We start from the raw sequence: 19,295 nt of genomic DNA on the forward strand, positions 1-19,295 counted from the left end.
GTGAGTGACATAACTTTATTTTAAATCCGGCGATTGGGAGGCCCGGGCCTGGGGCCGCCTAGATGGCCACTGGAAGCTCGAAAGTGCCACAAATAATTACAGCCCCTTTTACGCAACCTAGTCAAAAAAATCAGCCTAGCTTGCACTGGAGGCGCAATGATAAATAGACAGCGGAGCTCATGGGCACCTAGCTAGTCCTGGCTTTTGGGCTAGGTTATGCACTACAAAGTGATCCTCAGCATTTCCCGTAAATTATTAATTATTGATCGATTATTGATTAGCTATAGATTGGCTGTCGATTGGCTATCGCAAGGTATTCGCAGCTTATTTGGGCTAGGCTATGCACTACCAAGTCATCCCCAGCATTTCCCGGAATTTATTTATTATTGATCAATTATCGATTGGCTATCGAAGACTCACTAAGCTTAAGTAATCCCAACCATGCTTAGCTAGATTTAGCCAGGCTCAGCTTCACTAGTTCACAGGGATATGTGCCATTGCGCTTGGACCCTCTCTGCACGGCCGCCAGGATCGGCCAACGTTTTCTGTTCGCGGTTGACGGATTACACCCGGCTTAAACAGCTCCGCTGCTAAAACGCGCGCTAGGGCAGCGCGGCTTTGGGCGGGAAAAACGTGGCTATTCACGTCACCAAAAGCGGAGCTGGTATGGTCACGAAGTGCGCTCCAGTCTACCCGGTGTGACGTATCAAAGCCACAAAACGACCGCGTCACCTATAGCTGTTAAACTGGTCCTTCCAAATGTACAGTCGAGTGCAAAATATTAGAGACCACGGGAGCAGCGACTAAACTAAAGCCCCTTGATGTTAGAAAGTAGCGACACTCTCCCCCACGCGTGCGCTTTCCTCCTCAATTCTCCTCGGATTTCTCCCCCTCACCGGGCCGGCGCGGCGCTGAACCCTCCAGTGGCTCGCTGCAGCCGCATTAGAATCAATGCGCGCGCTTGTTTATTCGGCCCTTTGAAGCGTTGTATGGGAATTTATACCTTGTGAAACTGTCCTGACGAAAGTACGTTTCCGATAGAACGTCGTGCCATTTTTTTAGGACGCTTCGATAAATACAAGTGGAAGCGCTCCGAAAAAATGAGTACCAAGCAGTGGCTGAGCTGTTTACCTCTACGTCGCCACTTGGGTTGTCCGTAACGCGGAGGTGTATTGGGTGCATACAATATAAGCAGCGTAGAGTATAAACGAGAATTTGGTTCACTATCTTCGCTCTTAAAAGGCTCAGAGAAGGTAACCAAGAAGAAATGTGATATTTTACTTAAAGTGAATTCGCCAAAGTGAGTGGGCTAAAAGCCTTTGTACCAATGCCACTGTGCGAAATACGTGCTGTGCTTGCGAAACAGCCAACATAGAACTTTACACACGCGCCTGTATTCCGTCACTATGAAACGACGAGAAATTACATTCCATCACCTCTGGGAGTAACCTAAGTCTCTCTCTCAAAAAAAAAAAAAGGCTGACTGCTTACACGGAAACTGCTAAGACTGGCACTTGATAATAAACTTACAGACTTCAAGATGTCAAGTTTATCATAATTGAGAGAGATTATCAGAAGCGCGTGGCTTGTACTTAATGAGCATGCGCGAATAATACATAATACCACTTATCTACCTATATATTGCGGTTCATGCCTTCGCAACATAAAGTACATAAAGAAAAAAAATGCTCGCAGTATTGAAACTTTGCAAAGATACAATAAGCACGCAATAAGAGTAAAATAGTTCCTTGGCTTCACAAGTATCAGGCGCAAGGACCACACGCACACACACACGCGCGCACATACATACATGCACACACATTCACGCACACAAGCACGCACATACACAAACACGCACACACACACGCACACAACTACAAAATATGGGTTACAGGCATTAACTCACAAATTACATACATTTGAAAACTAACGCACGCGCGAAAACACAAAAAGCTTTGTCACGGCTCGAAGAGTCAACGAAAGTTTCAGCCGACTCACTTAAAAAAAAACTATATGCACAGTTATCAGTGCTCTGTATTAAACTGAACGAAGAGCAGCAAGGCATTTTCACGGAGAACGAATCTCAGATTCCTACGAAAGGATGGAAAAACTTGGGAAACACACGTTCGGAGCGGCAGGGCGACCACCACTTGGACTGCTCATGGCGAGCGGGAGAAACTAAAGGCGCGCGAAAGCAAGTTTCGCGCCGTTTTCGTGACGTCAGGGTCACCTGACGGGGTAGTCTCGAGCGCCGCAGCCATTCAGCGTGGCGGATGCGCTGCCTCCGCGAAAGAGGGGGAGAAAAAGAGGAGGTTGACCGCGCCGGCGAGGGTGTTGCGGCGTAGATCAAAGCGTGTCGCTACTTTCTAAGATCAAGGGGTTTTAGACTAAACTGCATGGCTGCGCCTTCTGGCGGCTGCGCGCCGAAGTTCGAGAGCGCGTACTGCGCACGCGCGTCCTTTCTTACCTGCCAGCCTGCTCGTTCGCTCGCTTCAACCGCGCGCGCACCGGAACGCGTGAGAGAGCGCAAATTGTCACTTTTGGAGTCGCCCTCGAATCGCCCGTGTGATGATGTCATATCGTGACGAAAACACTTCATTTGCACTGACAGCGCTCGGAGCGCGCCACTCTCTGCGTCTAGCTTCTTGACGCTCCGCGGCGCGAAACACATGCTTTCCGTCACTTTTTCTGAAATCGAGTTTTGTGATTAGGTCAGAAAGCAGCGATGTCTTTTGCACTCCACTTCCGGAAACTTAAGCATGATTCAATTATTTGTGGTACTGAGTCCAAATATCACCAGCGGCACCGTTAGATGACGCAGCATGTCGACAGAGAAATGTGAGAGAGGAACCCTGCTGCATAGGTACCTCATACATCTCTGCGGTGACGATACGGCGTGCCAGTATATCACTTCAACGCGAAATGTGTTGCTGTGGATGCTCATCGTAACATGAGTAAGGCTGAAATAAAATTACCGCGAGGCTGGTAATGCTAATAGAACCGCTCGAAACCGTAATGTGTTTTCACGGTTTTATGATAAAAATAACACACTTAGAAAGCTGCATGCTTAGATGTATTCAAACTATCAACTGGGAAGGCTTAGGAGATAGGATCAACGGCGAATATATCAGCAACCTTCGGTTTGTAGATGGCATTGTCCGATTCAGCAACTCTGGGGACGAATTACAACAAATGATTGAGGACCTTAACCCACAAAGTGTAAGAGTGGGGTTGAAGATTAGTATTCAGAAGACAAAGATAAAGATCAATTTCCGAGCAAGGGAACAATAATTCAGGATCGCCAGTCAGCCTCTAACGCCTCTGCCGGAGTACCTTTCTCTAGGTCGGAAGAAGGGGAACCCAGGGGATCTTTTTTGTTAATCATAACCACATAAAGCCAACAGACAATGAAGCCAAGAAAAGCATCGGGGAAATTAAGTGTAGTTGAAATTGGAATGTAGAAAACAATGAAGAAAAGGAAAATGAAATTGGACGAAAAGATCACTTGGCGGCGGCGGGAGCCGGGCCCGCAACCTCTGCAGTACGTGTGCGTCGCAGGACCAATTGTGCTAACTTGGGTATTTATGTTTACTAGATCTAGCCTTAGGTGCGTTAGCCAGCCCCACTCATAACCACGGTGGGCGGATGTGGAACATCCTTTGCGAGGGTCTTAATCATATCGAGGGATCGCAGGGAGAGGCGGCGTTTGCAATCAATTATTCATGCAAGCGTGCTAGAGCGTTGTGAGTGTATTTTACGAGTGGCCAAAAATTTAGTCCGCTGCCTTGACATAACTACAAACGTCACCAAGGTCAAATTCCGCAAAAATGTCACAAAAGCTCAGCCAAATAAGGATTTGAAGTGGAACGTCTGTGAGTTGAACACAACCTATTACAAAAAGATTTTTCGACATGGCTCGAAAGCGTACTATGAACTTTTTAGGCTACGTTTCTCACTGGTCTCGAGGGAACTGAACGCTACACACAGTTTACAATTGCCGAAAATAATAGACATGGTATGGGTCATGTGCGAGAAAAATTTAGGGTGTTTCGGTGCATTACAGCTTCTGCAAGACATTACGTAATTAAGCGTTCCAGAGCATATGTCATTGATTTTACGAACTACACTAAATTTTTCAAGATTGGATAAATTGTCATGCCATCAATCTCAAAGTTAGCAGCAATAGAGGGACCACTTGAAAATCTGTGTGTGAAGATAAATGCGACGGGGTTAAACACAGCCTTCGCAAAGTATTTATAGGAAAAAAACGTGTTTCCAAATGGCACGCTTACGTTGTTAGTTACTTTTCCCAGTTGCTGGAATAAAGACGGCGTTGCACAATCTTAATATTAAGCATAAATAAAGGCTTCTTTAGCGCAATGTGTCCCAAACTTTTAACTTTGCCTGCATGATTAGGAGCATTACAAATAACTCATGAGCCCTCCTTTTTCGATATTATTTCCACGCGTGATAGGCGTTCGTCCGCTGGGAAGTAAATGAGGAACCTTGTTTTTGTTTGGTAAAAGTAAGAGCCCGGTAGTAGGTAATGTGTAATCAAAGTTTGCAGTGGGTCGGCTTATTGCAGCTAATAGAATAAATTACGTATCCAAGCACTCTAAAGCGTTATAAGTGTTTTAGAAACACGCACAATTAGGCCATTTCTGTGGCTAAAAAAGAAACGCCACCTTGCGAATAAACTTGGTTAAAATGGAAGTAAGGCTATGGCAAATGTTTGTGTCAAGTCACATTCGTGTGAAATAAATACTGCTTTCGCTGAGAAGTTTAACGAGGATTGTGAAAGTGTCACACGGCCGTTATCAGCCACGATTCCTAATAACTCGAGATAACTCTATTTTACGCGTTTATGTTTACTGGAGATGAGAATTATGTTCAGTGCAATGTTTGAGGAAACTAACTTTCCAGGCCAAATCGGGAGCGTTGCACATAATTACTGAACTCTCCTCGTTCTCGCGTATCTTGAGCTATACGAGTTTCGTAATGTGTTTCTATAAGGTTCTCAATAAATTACAAAAGGCAGAGTGGTTATAGTTGTTGAAAATTGAAAGCATATTATAGGTTTTGCGGAAACAAAACTTGAAGTGCGCGGTTAAATTACAGGCCTTAGCAGTAATTCACATACACAGGTTATCTGGAGCTTTGTAACTGTGCTTTAGGAACATCGCAGAATATGCGGCCCTACGGAAACTGTAAACTCCAACAAGATCACATCTAGTGACAATGAGAGGAATATTACGGTAAACATATTCGACAAGTAAAATGTGTGGGCATTTGTAAATTTTATTAACGAAATGCCCGAATGGCGTTAAGTGCTGGGAGGTTTCGAGGTCACCAGCCATATAGGGGCAACGTTTTAAAGTGTGTGGTTTACCTAATTACAGGGAAGTGAAGTTTTTATTGCAACTGCTAAAAAAACAGCTTCTCTGGAAATTGTGATTCTGCGAGTTCATAAAAGTGTGCTATTTTAAATAAGAACATGCACCTAGAACTTTAACATTCGGATAACGGATATGCGATGTCTGAAGGCTCGCGATTCAGTTATATACAGTTCTGTTGTATCTACCGATTTATCTATAGGCTTTATATTCTTCTGAACAAGTAGCATATCTTGAAACGCCACTTAGCTGAGATCAAGGACAAATGGCCATCAGAGCAAATTGCATTTTCGCATATCTTTATCATTGACAGTCTAGCCACTGGTTGTTAAGTTTAAACTGATCAACCAGTGGCTAACCAGTTTAAACAAAGGCTGCGGGTGCAGTAAATCATTTCTTCAGAAGAAATATTTTGACGCGACACACTTCCAATGAAAGGTAACTAGCATTTCTCTTAATATAGCCGAGTACCGAGTACATCTCAACGGGTGTTAGGAATGAAAGAAGGTTAGGCAATAATTATAAACTTTCCCCGAACTTAAGACATGGCAAACAGGCTCCGTATCACATAATACTAGATAAATGTGGCGAATTTGAATATTGTATCGGTTTTTATTTAACACTGATAAGAATCTAAAATCGTGTTGCAAGCAAACGGCCGCTAGGCTTGACCAAGGCTGTGTCACGAACCACGCTGTAATCACTCACCTTGCGAAGGCCTTCAGCTTGTGTTATTCCATTGGCAATACTCAAGGGACTATTTACTTGTAATTGACCAGTGCTGCCGTTTGGCCTTGTCGGTGTGGCATAGTAACGATGTAAAGCACTGGAGCAGATGAGGACAACGGGTCGTGTCCTCCTCCATTGTCCGTGTCTGCTCCAGTGCTTATTGTTGTTGGTTGAGATGCCTAGCAGAGATCGCTAACGCAATCGTAGCGCATGCTTAAGGTCAACTCGCTTTTTTTCCCTGCGATAATGAGAGCCCACTCCCGTCCTTCCGTTTTTTTATCATTCTACAGTATAGCGTTAACTGTTACGTGTTGGTGTAAGCTAGCATCATGATGACTTCTTTAGTGTCATACCTGAGGTTTTTCCCACCGTCTTCCACACGCAGCATTACGTTGTCTGGGTGACACGAAACGAACTTGGCCAAGTATACTTGGTGCAATGCCAGCCATACTTCCTCGTAAGAATGGCAGCGAGTGGGGTCCAAAACATCCCGCAGTGTACCCTGCATCAGACTTGGGTCCTGGATCAGAGAGAAAATGTAATGGTCGTCACTAGCTCATTATTATTATTTAGAATAGCTAGTTATGGTCATCACTAGCTATTATTTACAAAACACAATGGTTTGGCTTGTTATCCGCCATTTGCGGACACAGTCTGCAGTTTTCAACCACGAATTGAACGTGGGCCAGAACACAGCTCGTGTCAGCGACACAGTGGCTAACAAATCTAGGATTGAGACACCAGGTTCTTTTTCGACCATTCCACCAATACGTGTCAGTCGAATATTCTTTACCCGTACTATTAATAGTTATATGTTCAATGTATCCTGGGCAGAGATTGCTTTATACTCATTCTATAATATTTCTCCAAAAGAGTCAATCCAAATAGTTAACCCGGAACACATCCTCCATGTGTCGCTCTGGATGTTTTGAGAGAGTGCTTTGGGACAGGTGGCAAGCTTGCGCTTTGGTCGGAGTTCGAGGTGATTTATAAGGGAGTTTTAGTATAGCGGAAAACAGCAAACGCAAGGATTTAGCGTTAGCGTAGCGTGCTGCAAACTGCGCATGCGCAGAACGTAAACGTAGCCAGAACTCTTACGTACCTACGATATTTCCAGAATATAGCTTTCAACGCTAACGCATTCAAGGGATTCCGTACATAGAGCAAGATGGCGGCGCCTGTTTAAGCGAGAGCAGTCCACTTCGGATCTATCGAGTCGTCGGCCTGCACTGTTCCGCTCATTCGTTCGCCACTAATGCTCGTGTTTGCTATAGATTTGTGTGATGATGCTTCGACAGCAGCGTATAGGAGAAAAATGGACGCTGTTTTCGATATACGTTCTCGATTAGCGGCGGAGTAGGCTTAACGAGAAAGTTTGCTCATGTTTGCTCATGCCTGCTGTATCCGCTTCGAGATGGCGCCCAAGTGTATTTGCGTTAGCGTTAGCGTTGTGCTCCGTTCCGCTATTCTAAAACACTACCTTGTACCGCGCAGTTCAGCCTTTCTTTGCGTTAGCGTTGCGTCGCACGCTAATGCTAACGTAAGCGTTTTCAGCTATACTAAAACTCCCTATTATTTGCTTCGAAATTTACGTTTTAATGACCAGTATTTATGCTTAGAAAGGATAGCAGTATTTTTCCTAGTGCAAGATATTTCGTATTTTTTTCTAGAAACCTTCGTTTGTTTGTATAGTAAATTATCGCAACGACAATGGTACTTTATCAGAAAGGCATTGTTTCTGGAATAGTTTAACTTCTAAGAGAAAATCAACAGGGCATTCAACTCCTACGTTTCTCGCATTTGTGCTTACGGGTCCGTATTGATTTCTGACTCAGCTTAAGGTTCGTTCGCCATTGTTCGTACGCACTACTGATTGCACCCACCATGGTTAGGCAGTGGCTAAAGCGTTCTGCTGCTCAGCAGTTTGAGCGGCGCTGTGTTCGATGTTTTGGCAAGCACAGGGCGATGCGTTGCCAGTTCAAGAACGCCGTATGTTTCAGCTGCTCGTGGAAGGGGCACATAGCAAAAGCCTGTCGGTGTACTCAAGCGCAAGAACAAGATCAGCTATACGAAATTGCTGTCGCTGCGGGAATGGAATAGTCGTTTGTTTTGCATTAGTCAAGAAACAAGCGTTGTTCCGAGCTACGTTATTCATGTCGAGATTGCCGGCGAGCAGGTGAAAATGCAAGTGGATTCGGGAGCAGCACGGTCCATTATCAGCCAGAGAGAGCTTAAAAAACTATTAGGGGCAAAGCACGGGTAGCTGCAAGAACCAGACACTCGGCTCGTCACCTGGACCAAGCAAGGTCTCGAAGCTTTAGGGAATAATTGTGGTGGGAGTAAATTTCAAGGGCAGAAATAGCAAGTTGCCGTTACTGGTCGTCAAGAATGACGGAAACGCATTGCTTGGCCGAGATTGGTTCGTGGCATTGCAGATAGAAGTAACGGGCCTTCATCACATCAGTTAGATTCAAGAAGTTTTCGCCGCCAGGTTCCTGGAAGTCTTCAGCGCGTCTCTGCCTGGCGCGGCGTAACCGCCTATTAACATCGAGCTAAAGGACGATGCTTCACCACGTTTACTTAAACGCTTAAGCGTGCCGGTTGCCTGGAAGGGTGCTGTTGTGACCGAATGAATAGCCTCCTGGCGCTGGGAACCTTGGAGCCAACACAATATTCAGAGTGGCCTGCTCCCATTGTGGTGGTGCGAAAAAAGGAATTGCTCGCTCAGGATTTGCGCGGAATATCGAAGCACCGTCAACCTGGCTGTGAGGAGCAATGTCTACCCCCACCGACCAGCAAGGGCCTTTTTGCTTAATTTGGAAAAGGGCCTATTTTCTCGAAGTTGGACCTGGCGCAGGCTCGTCAGCAACTTTGGATAAAAGATAAGAGCGCTGAGCTGCTCACAATAAACACGGTGCTAGGACGCTACAAAGTTCTTCGGTTGCCGGACAGCGTATCGGTAGCACCTGGTTTGTTCCAAAGGGCCAGGGACGCAATACAAGCTGAACTTCCCCAAGTAGCCTGTATATCTTATCTAGACGACATTCTGGGGGTCAGCGACACAGAAGAGGAACATGAACGCGTGCTCACCGACGTATTCAGCCGTCTAGCCAAGGCTGATCTCAGCGTGCAGGTTAACAAATGCGACTTTTCAAGGAAACAAGGAGTCCTTGGGCCATCGCATCGCCCAAAAGGGCGCTCAACTGAGAGGCTGTCCCTAAACTTACGTTTGAGTTACTAGATTTGTATACCCCACTGCGAACACTATCACTCTAGCTGTGGCGTTCAAAAGCGCTAGAAGGCTGACATGGGCTTCGACCAGCATGCCAACACACAACTGCGCAAAGCAACGCGGAAAGCATCCCAACCACTAAATCCACAAGACAGGGGCGCTGATTCTGCTGGGACTTTGGTAGAAAGCTGCGTGTCTTGGGGTAACTTATGCACTGTATTTCTATCACTATCATCGTCTTTGCAATGAAACACTGCAGTGCGACACTGCAGTTTTATGTCCCAATTTAATGTACGCTTCTTTTGAAGCGCGTTCCAAAATATTTATGAACTATTAAATGCAGTATACGAGTTGCGCGCCCTAGAACATGATGAAAAGAAACAATTGACAATCCTGCCGGCGTTGCGATTAGTCAGATGTCCCTGCATTCTGCCTCAAAAGACGCTCTTAAGTACGCAGACACACAATGCGGTAGACGTCAGCAAAATCATAGCGACGGCACGATCTCGCGCTGCGAAAAAGCCGGCACAACATAAGCAAACGACGGGGGTTTAATCATACCGGCAATAGAAAAGATAATTCTTACGTCATGACTTTGAACGGAGTGGAAATTTGTATTTTTTTAAACCTGAAGCAATATGAGCAGCGTAAGAATTGCTAACACGTTCATGGACTTCCATAAAGTAATGATTGGTCATGACATTTCCCCTAATTAAATAAATTCTGAGGTTTTACATGCTAAATTCACTATGTGACTCTGAGTCACGCCGCAATGTGGTGCTCCATACTAATTTTGACCACCTAGTGTTCCGTAAATTATGTGAGCTTAAATATAAGTAAACGGGCGATTGTGCATTTCGCCCTAATCGAATTGCGGCCGGGAGCAAACCCGTGACCTCATGCTCAGCAGCACAGCATCATAGCCACTAAGCTGTCGCGGTGGGTGGCGTTTTTACAGATCCACCCGATAGTCGTATCTGGCGGCCATTGAGCCAATATGCGCTGTTTAAATGTCGGGGGTTTAATTCACGAAGCTGCACGAGAGCATGACCCATCTTTGCATCGATATTATACGTTCCCTACTGCGTGGAAGGAATGTTTGGCTAGGTTGCCCACGGCTGCACTGCCATGGGTCTAGCACGAGTCAGCTCAGGGAATATGGCGTTCTGCTTCTAACTACTGTGGACGTTTATTACGCACATCTTCCTGATCTGTATGTGATCATCATTATTCTCCCAGTTTTATCTTTTCTCGTCTTCACTTGTATATATGATCATCATCATCGCCTGTGTACTGCGCTTGTTCGCTGACGAGCTCCCGGGCCTAATAAACGTCGTCCCAACCGAGGCGTCACCAATGGTGGAGTGTGCTCTTCGTTCCTACGTCCTCTGGCCATCCGGTCTGCCTCCTGGAGTTTCGTTCAGGTCACCGCTTTCGCCCACCGTCAGCTAACATGCCGCAGGACGTGCAGCCTGGCGCCCCTATTGCCACCATTCCGACATCGCAAGTGCCTCCTTCCGTTATCATCAACAGCCCCCCGCGTGACCCCCATCTTTTCGCTGGTCTTCGCGGAGAGAATGTCAGACTGGCTGGACGATTAGGAGCGAGTCAGTTCCGCCAATCACTGTGATGATGTTCATAAACTCCGCCATGTCTCCTTCTGTCTGTCTGGTGTGGCGAAGACGTGGTTCTTTAACCACGAGACAGACTTGACCGACTGGACTCGCTTCAAACACCAGCTTCGTAAAGTGTTCGGCACACCGGCCGTTCGGTCCACTCTCGCGAAGAAAAGCCTCGATGATCGCAAACAACACCTGGACGAGTCATACACCTCCAACATCGAGAACGTCCTTGCACTCTGCCGACGTGTGAATTCTTCAATGTCGAAGTCGGACAGGGTACGCCACATTCTCAAAGGAATTGGAACTCTTGCCTTCAATGCCCTCGCCACTAAGAATCCGGCTACCATCGCTGACGTCGTCACCACTTGTCAGCGCCTCGATGAGCTCGAGTCTGTCCGCCTACAGCCCGACATTGACGATGCCCATTCTACGGTGGACCACGATCTACGCACACTGATACGCGCGCTCATACGCGAAGACTTGCAATCGATGCGGTTACCCTCACCTTCGACGTGTCCCAGCCAGCCTTTTGGTGCGTCATTGCGTGACGTTATCATGGAAGAACTGGCGTCCTTGACCTGCGCTGTGCCAGTAGACGGTCCTGTCCCTCACGCATTACCGACTATACCGCACTACCGACATGCGCGCAAGTTGCTGCCAAGCCTCTCGGCCACGTCACTTCTCCGTTGCCACTACCAACTTACGCGTCGGTTGCCACTGCGCCGACGGTTCACTTCCCTTCATCACCGCCCGAGCCTTCATCGGCCCATCTGACCTCAGTGTCACCCGATACACCGAACAGCCCCTCCTACCCCCCTTGGCGTCCGTCTCGTCCTACATGCTATTATTGCTGCTATCGCGGCCATATATCACGTTTTTGCCGCAAGCGCCACCAAGACGAACGTCGGGGCTACCATATGTGTGAGCGCGATTTTTATAGTGCTGCCTCTTACCAAGGGCGGCGTTACCTTCGTAGCGCTCTCCATCTCCGCCTGTATTACCTGAAGCACGAGGCGCTTACCGTTCAGCCAGACGCCGTTCCCCATCGCCCTTCCGCCGCTCATCGTCACCACTTCGGCCTGCCTCACTTACCTCTACCGTTCGCGCAGAAAACTAAGCGCTGCAGTTTCCGGAGGAAAAACTGCATACACAAAGAAGACTGAAATTCCTCGAGCGCGCCCATCCAATATGACTCGTCTTTATGTCGAAGGGGTGCCCGTGGATGCTTTAGTGGATACTGGTGCGGCTTTGTCTGTTATGAACGCTTATTTGCATTCCCGTCTAAAAAAAGTTACGACGCCTTACGTTGGCCCCAAGCTAGTTTCAGCCGAAGGGAACACTATTCGACCTTCTGCCTTCTGTACTGCGCGTGTACTTATCGACAACATTCTCCATCACATACAGTTTGCTGTGCTATACACGTGCTCTCACCAGCTGATTTTGGGATGGGATTTTCTATCTTCTGCGTCTGCTGGTATTTGTTGTGGGCAGCGTGTGGTTCACCTTACCGACACCGAACACTTGCTTGGCGACGAAAAAACCCACACGCCATTTCACCTGACCGCTACTTCCACGACAAAACCAAGTTGTTACCCTCCTATCCAACGACATTCATCATGGTGACGTCTTGGTGTTCCCTTCTTTCCGTTGGCTTACTAAAGGCATAGCATTTACATCAGGAGTTGTTCGATTCCACCATTGATCGGCACTGGTCACTGCCACGAACAAAACACCAGAAAAAATCCTAGTTTCGCAAGGCACAACCATTGCATGCGTCTCCGATCTGGAGCCTGTCTGCGTCTTGCCACTTACACCAGTCGCTTCTGGGGACCCATCTTCCAGTGATTCTTCCTCGGCCGCCGCGCTTACAGCAGTCATCAGCACTGACTTGAAACCCGCGCAGACACAACAGGTGCTTTCTTTGTTAAAAAAGCACGGTAATTCTTTTGACGTCTATTCGTCGACGTTGGGCCAAACAGCCGTTGCAGAGCATCACATTCTGACAGACGACACATCTGTCGTGCGGCGCCGCCCGTACCGTGTGTCTCTAGCCGAGCGCAACGTATCATCGAAGACAACGTCGCCGACATGCTGGAACGCAAGGTAATTTGCCCCTCGGCTGGTTCTTGGTCATCTCCTGTTGTCTTGGCCAGCGAAAAAAAATGGCTTCGTGCACTTTTGCGTCGATTACCGGGCGCTCAATAAGATAACTCGAAAAGACGTCTATCCTATGCCGCGCATTGACGACGCCCTTGATTCCCTCCAAGGTGCGGAATACTTTTCCAGCCTGGGTCTTTGTTCCGGCTATTGGCAAATCTCCATGCACGAAGACGATAACGAAAAAAACGGCGTTCCCAACCCCTGATGGACTGTACGAGTTCAATGTAATGTCTTACGGGCTCTGCAACGCGCTCGCAAATTTTGAGCGCATGACTGACACCGTGCTGCGTGTCCTGAAATGGGAGACCTGCTCTTGTTATCTGGACGACATTGTATTTTTTTCCTCAGCACCTGCAACGCTTGGATGAAGTTCTGACGTGCCTCGTCCGCGCTGGTCTTCAGCTGAACACCAAGAAATTCCGTTTCGCCAGCAAAGCCATTAAGATCCTGGGTCATGTCGTGAGCAGAGATGACATTCAGCCGGACCCTGACAAGACTGCTGCAGTTCTTCGCTTTCCTCGTCCTGACAGACCCAAAGACTTCCGCAGTTTCCTTGGCCTCGCCTCTTATTTCCGTCGCTTTATCCAGAACTTTGCCTCCATCGCAGCTCCATTACACAAGCAGCTTCCGGTGCACCCTTTCTGTGGTCCCAGGAATGCGAATTCGCGTTTGCACGCTTGAAGGACGACCTCACGTCTGCGCCTGTGCTTTGCCATTTTGATGAGGCCGCACCGACTCTCCTGCACAAAGACGCTAGCGGCCGCGGTATAGGTGCTATTCTGCAACGCGACAACTCTTCGCGAGAGAGATTCATTGCATGCGTCAGCCGTGTACTCAGCGCTTCGGAAAAGAACTATACCATGACTGAACACGAGTGCCTGGCTGTTGTTTGGTCGATACAGAAGTTTCGCCCTTATGTCCACGGCCTTCACACCATCGTTTCGGGCCACCATGCCTTATGCTGGCTTTACACGCTCAAGAACTTGTCTGGACACCTAGGTCGCTGGATTTTACGCCTCCAAGAGTATGATTTCGAAATCATTTACAAGTCTGGAAACAAACACCAAGACGCCGACGCTCGTTCTCGCTGCCCGCTTCCTACGGCCCCGCTCGACGCCTCTGCAATCGCTTCGCACGTCACCAGTTCGACCGACACTGTTACGGTTTCGTCCCTGGCCTCAATGTACCAACTGCCTTTCGACGATGATCAGCCACTCACCTCTCGTCAGCTGGCTGACCCGTACTGTCAAGGCTTCATAGATCACCTCTCTGGGGCTTCTCGTCCACCTAACGCACGCCTCCATCGCCAACTCGCGCACTTTAAGCTGGACGATGGCGTGCTGTATCGCCGTATTTACCATCCTGACGGGCAACGCTGGGTGCCAGTTACACCACACTATCTCTGACTTCGTGTCCTCAACGCCTTTCACGATGATTTGACAGCTGGCCACCCTGTGTTCCATAAAACCTATGACCGCATTCGAAGTCGTTTCTATTGACCTGGCCTTTCTCCTAGCGTCGCCAGATACGGCGGTCCCTGCTCTCCCTTCCAGCGTCGCAAACTCCCAACATCTGTTCCTGTGGGCCTATTACAGCCGATTCCATGCCCCGCAGCACCGTTCGAGGTTGATGGGATCGACCTTTACTGGCCCCCTTCCGGTCACTACTGCTGGCAATCGATGGATAGTGATCGCGGTCAACCATCTGACGCGCTACGCTAAGACAGCTTGTGTTCTTACTGACTGTGCTTCGGAAGTGGCTGACTTCGTTCTTGAAGCCATTATTCTACGCCATGGTGCTCCTCGAGTACTGCTCAGTGACCTTGGAAAGGCGTTCCTTTCACAACTGCTAAACGAAGTTCTTCGAGCCTCCGGCACTGCCCACAAGACAGCTTCTAGCTATCTCCCCCAGACTAACGGCCTGACCGAGCGCTTTCATCGCGCACTTGCCGACATGATCGGCGCTTACATTTACCCAGACTACAAAAACTGGGATGTCCTTTTACCATTCGTCACTTTCGCCTATAACACGGCCGTGCAACGCACAACTGGCTACTCGCCATTTTACCTCGTTTATAGACGCTCCCCTACATTCTTTCTGGACGTTTCATTCTTCAACTCCAAGGCTAATTGGTCGTTATCATCGTGCGAAGAGTACGTTTCCCGACTCGACCACTGTCGCCAGCTTGCTCGCCTGAACACAGAGGCCAGACAACAAGTCCGGAAAAACATTTACGACGAATGCCATCGCGTTATACCTTTGTATCTTTTCGACCTGGTGACGAGGTCCTGCTCCTAACTCCTGTTCGAACCCTTGTATTGTGTGAAAAATTCCAGCCATGGTTCATCGGGCCGTACATAGTCCTTGGACAGACCTCGCCTGTCAATTATCGCGTAACCCCTCTTGACGCCCCCACAGACCGCCGTTGCCATAATACCGAGGTTTTCCACGTCTCCCGCATGAAGCCCTTCAAGCGGCGTGCCTCGACACCTTGACGGCCGGCCAGGATTGCCGCTGTCACGGGGGGGTAGTGTGGATGTTTATTACGCACATCTTTCTCATCTGTATGTTATCATCATCATCCTCACACTTTTACCTATCCTCCTTTGCGCCTGTATGTGTGCTCATCATCATCGCCTATCTGCTGCGCCGGTTCGCTGACGAGCTCCCGGGCCTAATAAATGTCGTCCCAACCGAGACGTCAGAGTACCTACAAGGTAGCGGGTTCGATGCCGGCCGCAGCGGCAGCATTCTGATGGGGGCTGAATGCAAAGACGCAGGTGTACCGTGCATATTGTGCACGTTAAAAAACACGGAAGTTGGGATCAGTTTAGCGTGGGAAAAACTTTTTTACTCAGTGGGCAGTTTGTTTTAACGCGATAGCGTTAAGGGCCCAGTGTCGCAGAAAATTTGGCGTCGGCAACAGGCGTCGGCGTGCGATGTCGGCGGGAGGCGGAGAAAGTCATCCCCAACCACACACGCCCTCCGAATATATTTAGGTGCATGTATATGCCACGCCTTCTTATAGGAAATGCGTTATATGTGGGTTATATTTCCACACCATTCTATCATTAATGTTGGTCATACCTTGTCTTGCATTCTTGGGAAAGCTATTCCTCGGAATTTTGAGCATGGCAATCCGCAAACAAATGTAATGAAACAAAACACCCACAGCGCATGCCTTTTAGGTAAGTCTTCTTAGACTGAAATATTAAAAGTACGAAACAAAAACGGAAACCTGAAAATTATGCAATTTTTGGCGCGGCTGTGCAATATTTATTTATTTATTTATTTAAAAACACATTACAGGCCCCTAGAGGCATTGTGTAAGGGGGGAGACTACAATCAAAGGTAACTTAAATAATAGTTAAAATACACATGAGAATACATATACAAAAATATCGGGTAATAAATGCGTTAATATACAGTAATATAGTGTTACACTATGTACAAGGAACAAACCGAACGCTTTTTCAAAGTGGCAGCTCATTCAACAACAAAATTTCACACAGAAAAACATAATCAATAGGATTACAGGGAGGGCAAGACATAGTTAGACTATAAGAAAACAATATTTACCGCGTAGTTGCGCATTAATAACGGGAAAGGCGTAGACAAAAATAGTAAGTTAGGTTATGTGGAGTTGTTAGAAAAATGCGTTGTAAGAAGAAGTCGGAAGTTTTCCTGGTCCCTCTCAAGAACTATGGCGTTAGGACGGTCGTTCCAAAGACGAATGGCTCTTGGAAGAGCGGAGTAATTAAATGAATTAGTCTTTCCGTAGATGCGCATGAAATTGGACATATTGTACAATCGCTGTGACCGGTAATGAGGAGTTTGAAGAGGCAGAACTGATGGTGCTATGTTATGGACGTATGTATGAAATAAGGATAGCAGGGATATATCTCCGGGATCCCCCATGCAAGAGGCCGCGTTTCTACCAGAAAGCTCGCCATCGTGCATAGCGTTCGCCGCCAGTGTATCCCAGTAACCATTACGGTTGCTTAAGCTGCAGCTGTCGGGAAGAGTGAGAAGCAGTCAGGGTTGTTTGAATGCTCTCGCGTTCCACTCTTAAAAGCGAAGCTGAAGCTTCCTCCAATTTTTTTATGTTTCTGGGAAAGGTTTCGCTGAAGAAGAAAAAAAAAACACCTTTAATTATTCTTATTTCAGCAAGTAGGAAAGACTCATATGATAGCAAGAATTTAGCTTCTTCGTTCCTTCAGTTTTTTTACAGCGAATCTGTTAAGGGCTCACCCTTCGATGGTCGCATCTAGATGTAGAAAAAGAAACTCTCACTGGCCGTATGCTGTATGTGCGAGTGGAAGTGTGCGAGGGCGCGACTTCCCAGTGGAAGAGCAGCGGTGGGCGAGGAGGGCATCGAGGCACCCTAGACTGTGCGTGTGCGGGCCCGCTCTCCCATTGTGGCGCATGCGCGCGGCCCTGCCGGCCTCTGCCGCCTGTGCCGCCGACACTCTCTGGGCTCTCGTCCGCCTCTCCCCTAATAGTGTCGACAACGGCGTTTAGCCGCTCCGTCACGTAGGCATCGCGCCAGCGCTACTATCAGTTGCCCTTACGATTCAAATAAGCAATTACAACATCACATCTTAATAGTCATAATTGAAAATACATAATTCCCACCATAGTACAGCTTTGCTGGTCTTCCATCTCCACCCCATTGGAAGGGCTGACAGTTCTTTTTTTTTCAAATTTTCTTCGTTTTTTAGTTACACACTTCGCTAGGTTTCGTCAGTTTGTTCAATATCAAATGCCATCTCTTAAGTAAGAGCTGCTGTCGCCAGCCAGCACCAATCCCAACAAATCCGTACATTTACCTAAAAGTGTAGCAATGAAGTGGCTACAGGTACAAGTACTGCAATAACCATTTTGTTCAACACATGCAAACATTCGCCACACTTTTCTTGCCTGCGGTATCACGGTGACGACAGAGCGCAGCTTCTCCAGAGGAACGGATGCGATGTCGACGCCGTCAATGCGTACGCTTCCATGCGTTGGTTTCAGAACCCGAAGAATAGCCATAAATAGCGATGACTTTCCGGCACCGGTGCGACCGACAATTCCAACCTGAAAAATGGTTGAGCACGATTTCTTTATCATAAGAGGCTGTCGCGGAATCATTTCAACACTACCAAATATATGCCATCAGCGCTCTTATCCCTGATGCTTCTTGCCTCCAGACTTCTCTTGAAGAAACCCATTATTCAATGTCATCCCACCTAACTTCTAGTGCCCACATTGTCCTGCCCACCCCCTCATGTACTGGCTTTGCGCTGGGGCCCCTGAGGGTCTCAATAAATAACTCTACGAAAGGGCCCAGATAAAAGCACCAATGTCACATCGGCAATCCGGAGAAGCCTAAAAACCAATCCATTTGAAGAACGTTCGCGAATTCACGCATACAAATATAGACAAAGAGGTGCAACAACGCCTCCATCGTAAATCCCTGTACTATCGAGACTATTTTAGCTGTGAGTTCGCATCCATCCTGTTTTCACTGTGGCACTCTTAGTATAATACAAGTTGTACTTTGTGAACCAGCGAGCCAATCAGTGCATGTTAAATTGCCATCAAGTTTCCTATGAATTATAACATTTTTTGTACACATTCACGTTACAAGTTAGCGGAATTCTGTCGCTGAATAAAGTTGCCCTAAGTATCGAATTCCGCAATCAGCATCTTGAGAGGATTATATGAGGCATTCAGGTTTCCACACACTCAGATTTGCAAGCTCGATGTGATCAATCGACGGCTAAGTAGCGTGGCTGCTGCTGAACTCAGAGTTGCGGGTTCTCGTAAATTAGACAATTTGAGGCGTTCTAGAGCCCGTAGGCCAAGGAAACAGGCGTCAAAATGAAACTTGGAACGAAAAAGCATGCGGATCCAACTCCCTGTTGGAATTGGTGTAAGCGAAGCTTTGTATGCTGCTTGCTTTGATTGACGATAATTAGCGGTGATGTCGGTAGATAATCTGTATTTATTCATTGTTTAGTCCAGTGGGACAGTGATGAGTCGATGTTAAACGTTACCTTACGTGCAGAAGTGCCATTTGTCTGCACTGTCCACAGACTCAAACAGGGAGACGTGTTTGCTTGAGGAGTTGTTGTGCGTCATTGTTGATAATGACTAAGAAGGTTCAGCATTATC

The 19,295-nt window shown here is 47.4% G+C and overlaps 1 protein-coding gene across 1 annotated transcript in view; it reads right to left on the reverse strand.

Annotated features, from left to right (window-relative positions):
• The window catches only part of LOC119459106 (ATP-binding cassette sub-family C member 3), a 40,986-nt gene that overhangs the window by 9,011 nt on the left and 12,680 nt on the right, over window positions 1-19,295 (reverse strand). Inside the window, exons 4-5 of the mRNA XM_049671146.1 lie at window positions 18,057-18,215; window positions 6,476-6,642 (exon numbers count right to left, since the gene is read on the reverse strand). Coding sequence (XP_049527103.1) covers window positions 6,476-6,642; window positions 18,057-18,215 — 326 coding nt within the window. The remainder of the gene's footprint in view (window positions 1-6,475; window positions 6,643-18,056; window positions 18,216-19,295) is intronic.

The sequence above is a fragment of the Dermacentor silvarum genome, chromosome 7 (assembly GCF_013339745.2).
Source record: "Dermacentor silvarum isolate Dsil-2018 chromosome 7, BIME_Dsil_1.4, whole genome shotgun sequence".
In the NCBI taxonomy this organism is placed as follows: domain Eukaryota; kingdom Metazoa; phylum Arthropoda; class Arachnida; order Ixodida; family Ixodidae; genus Dermacentor; species Dermacentor silvarum.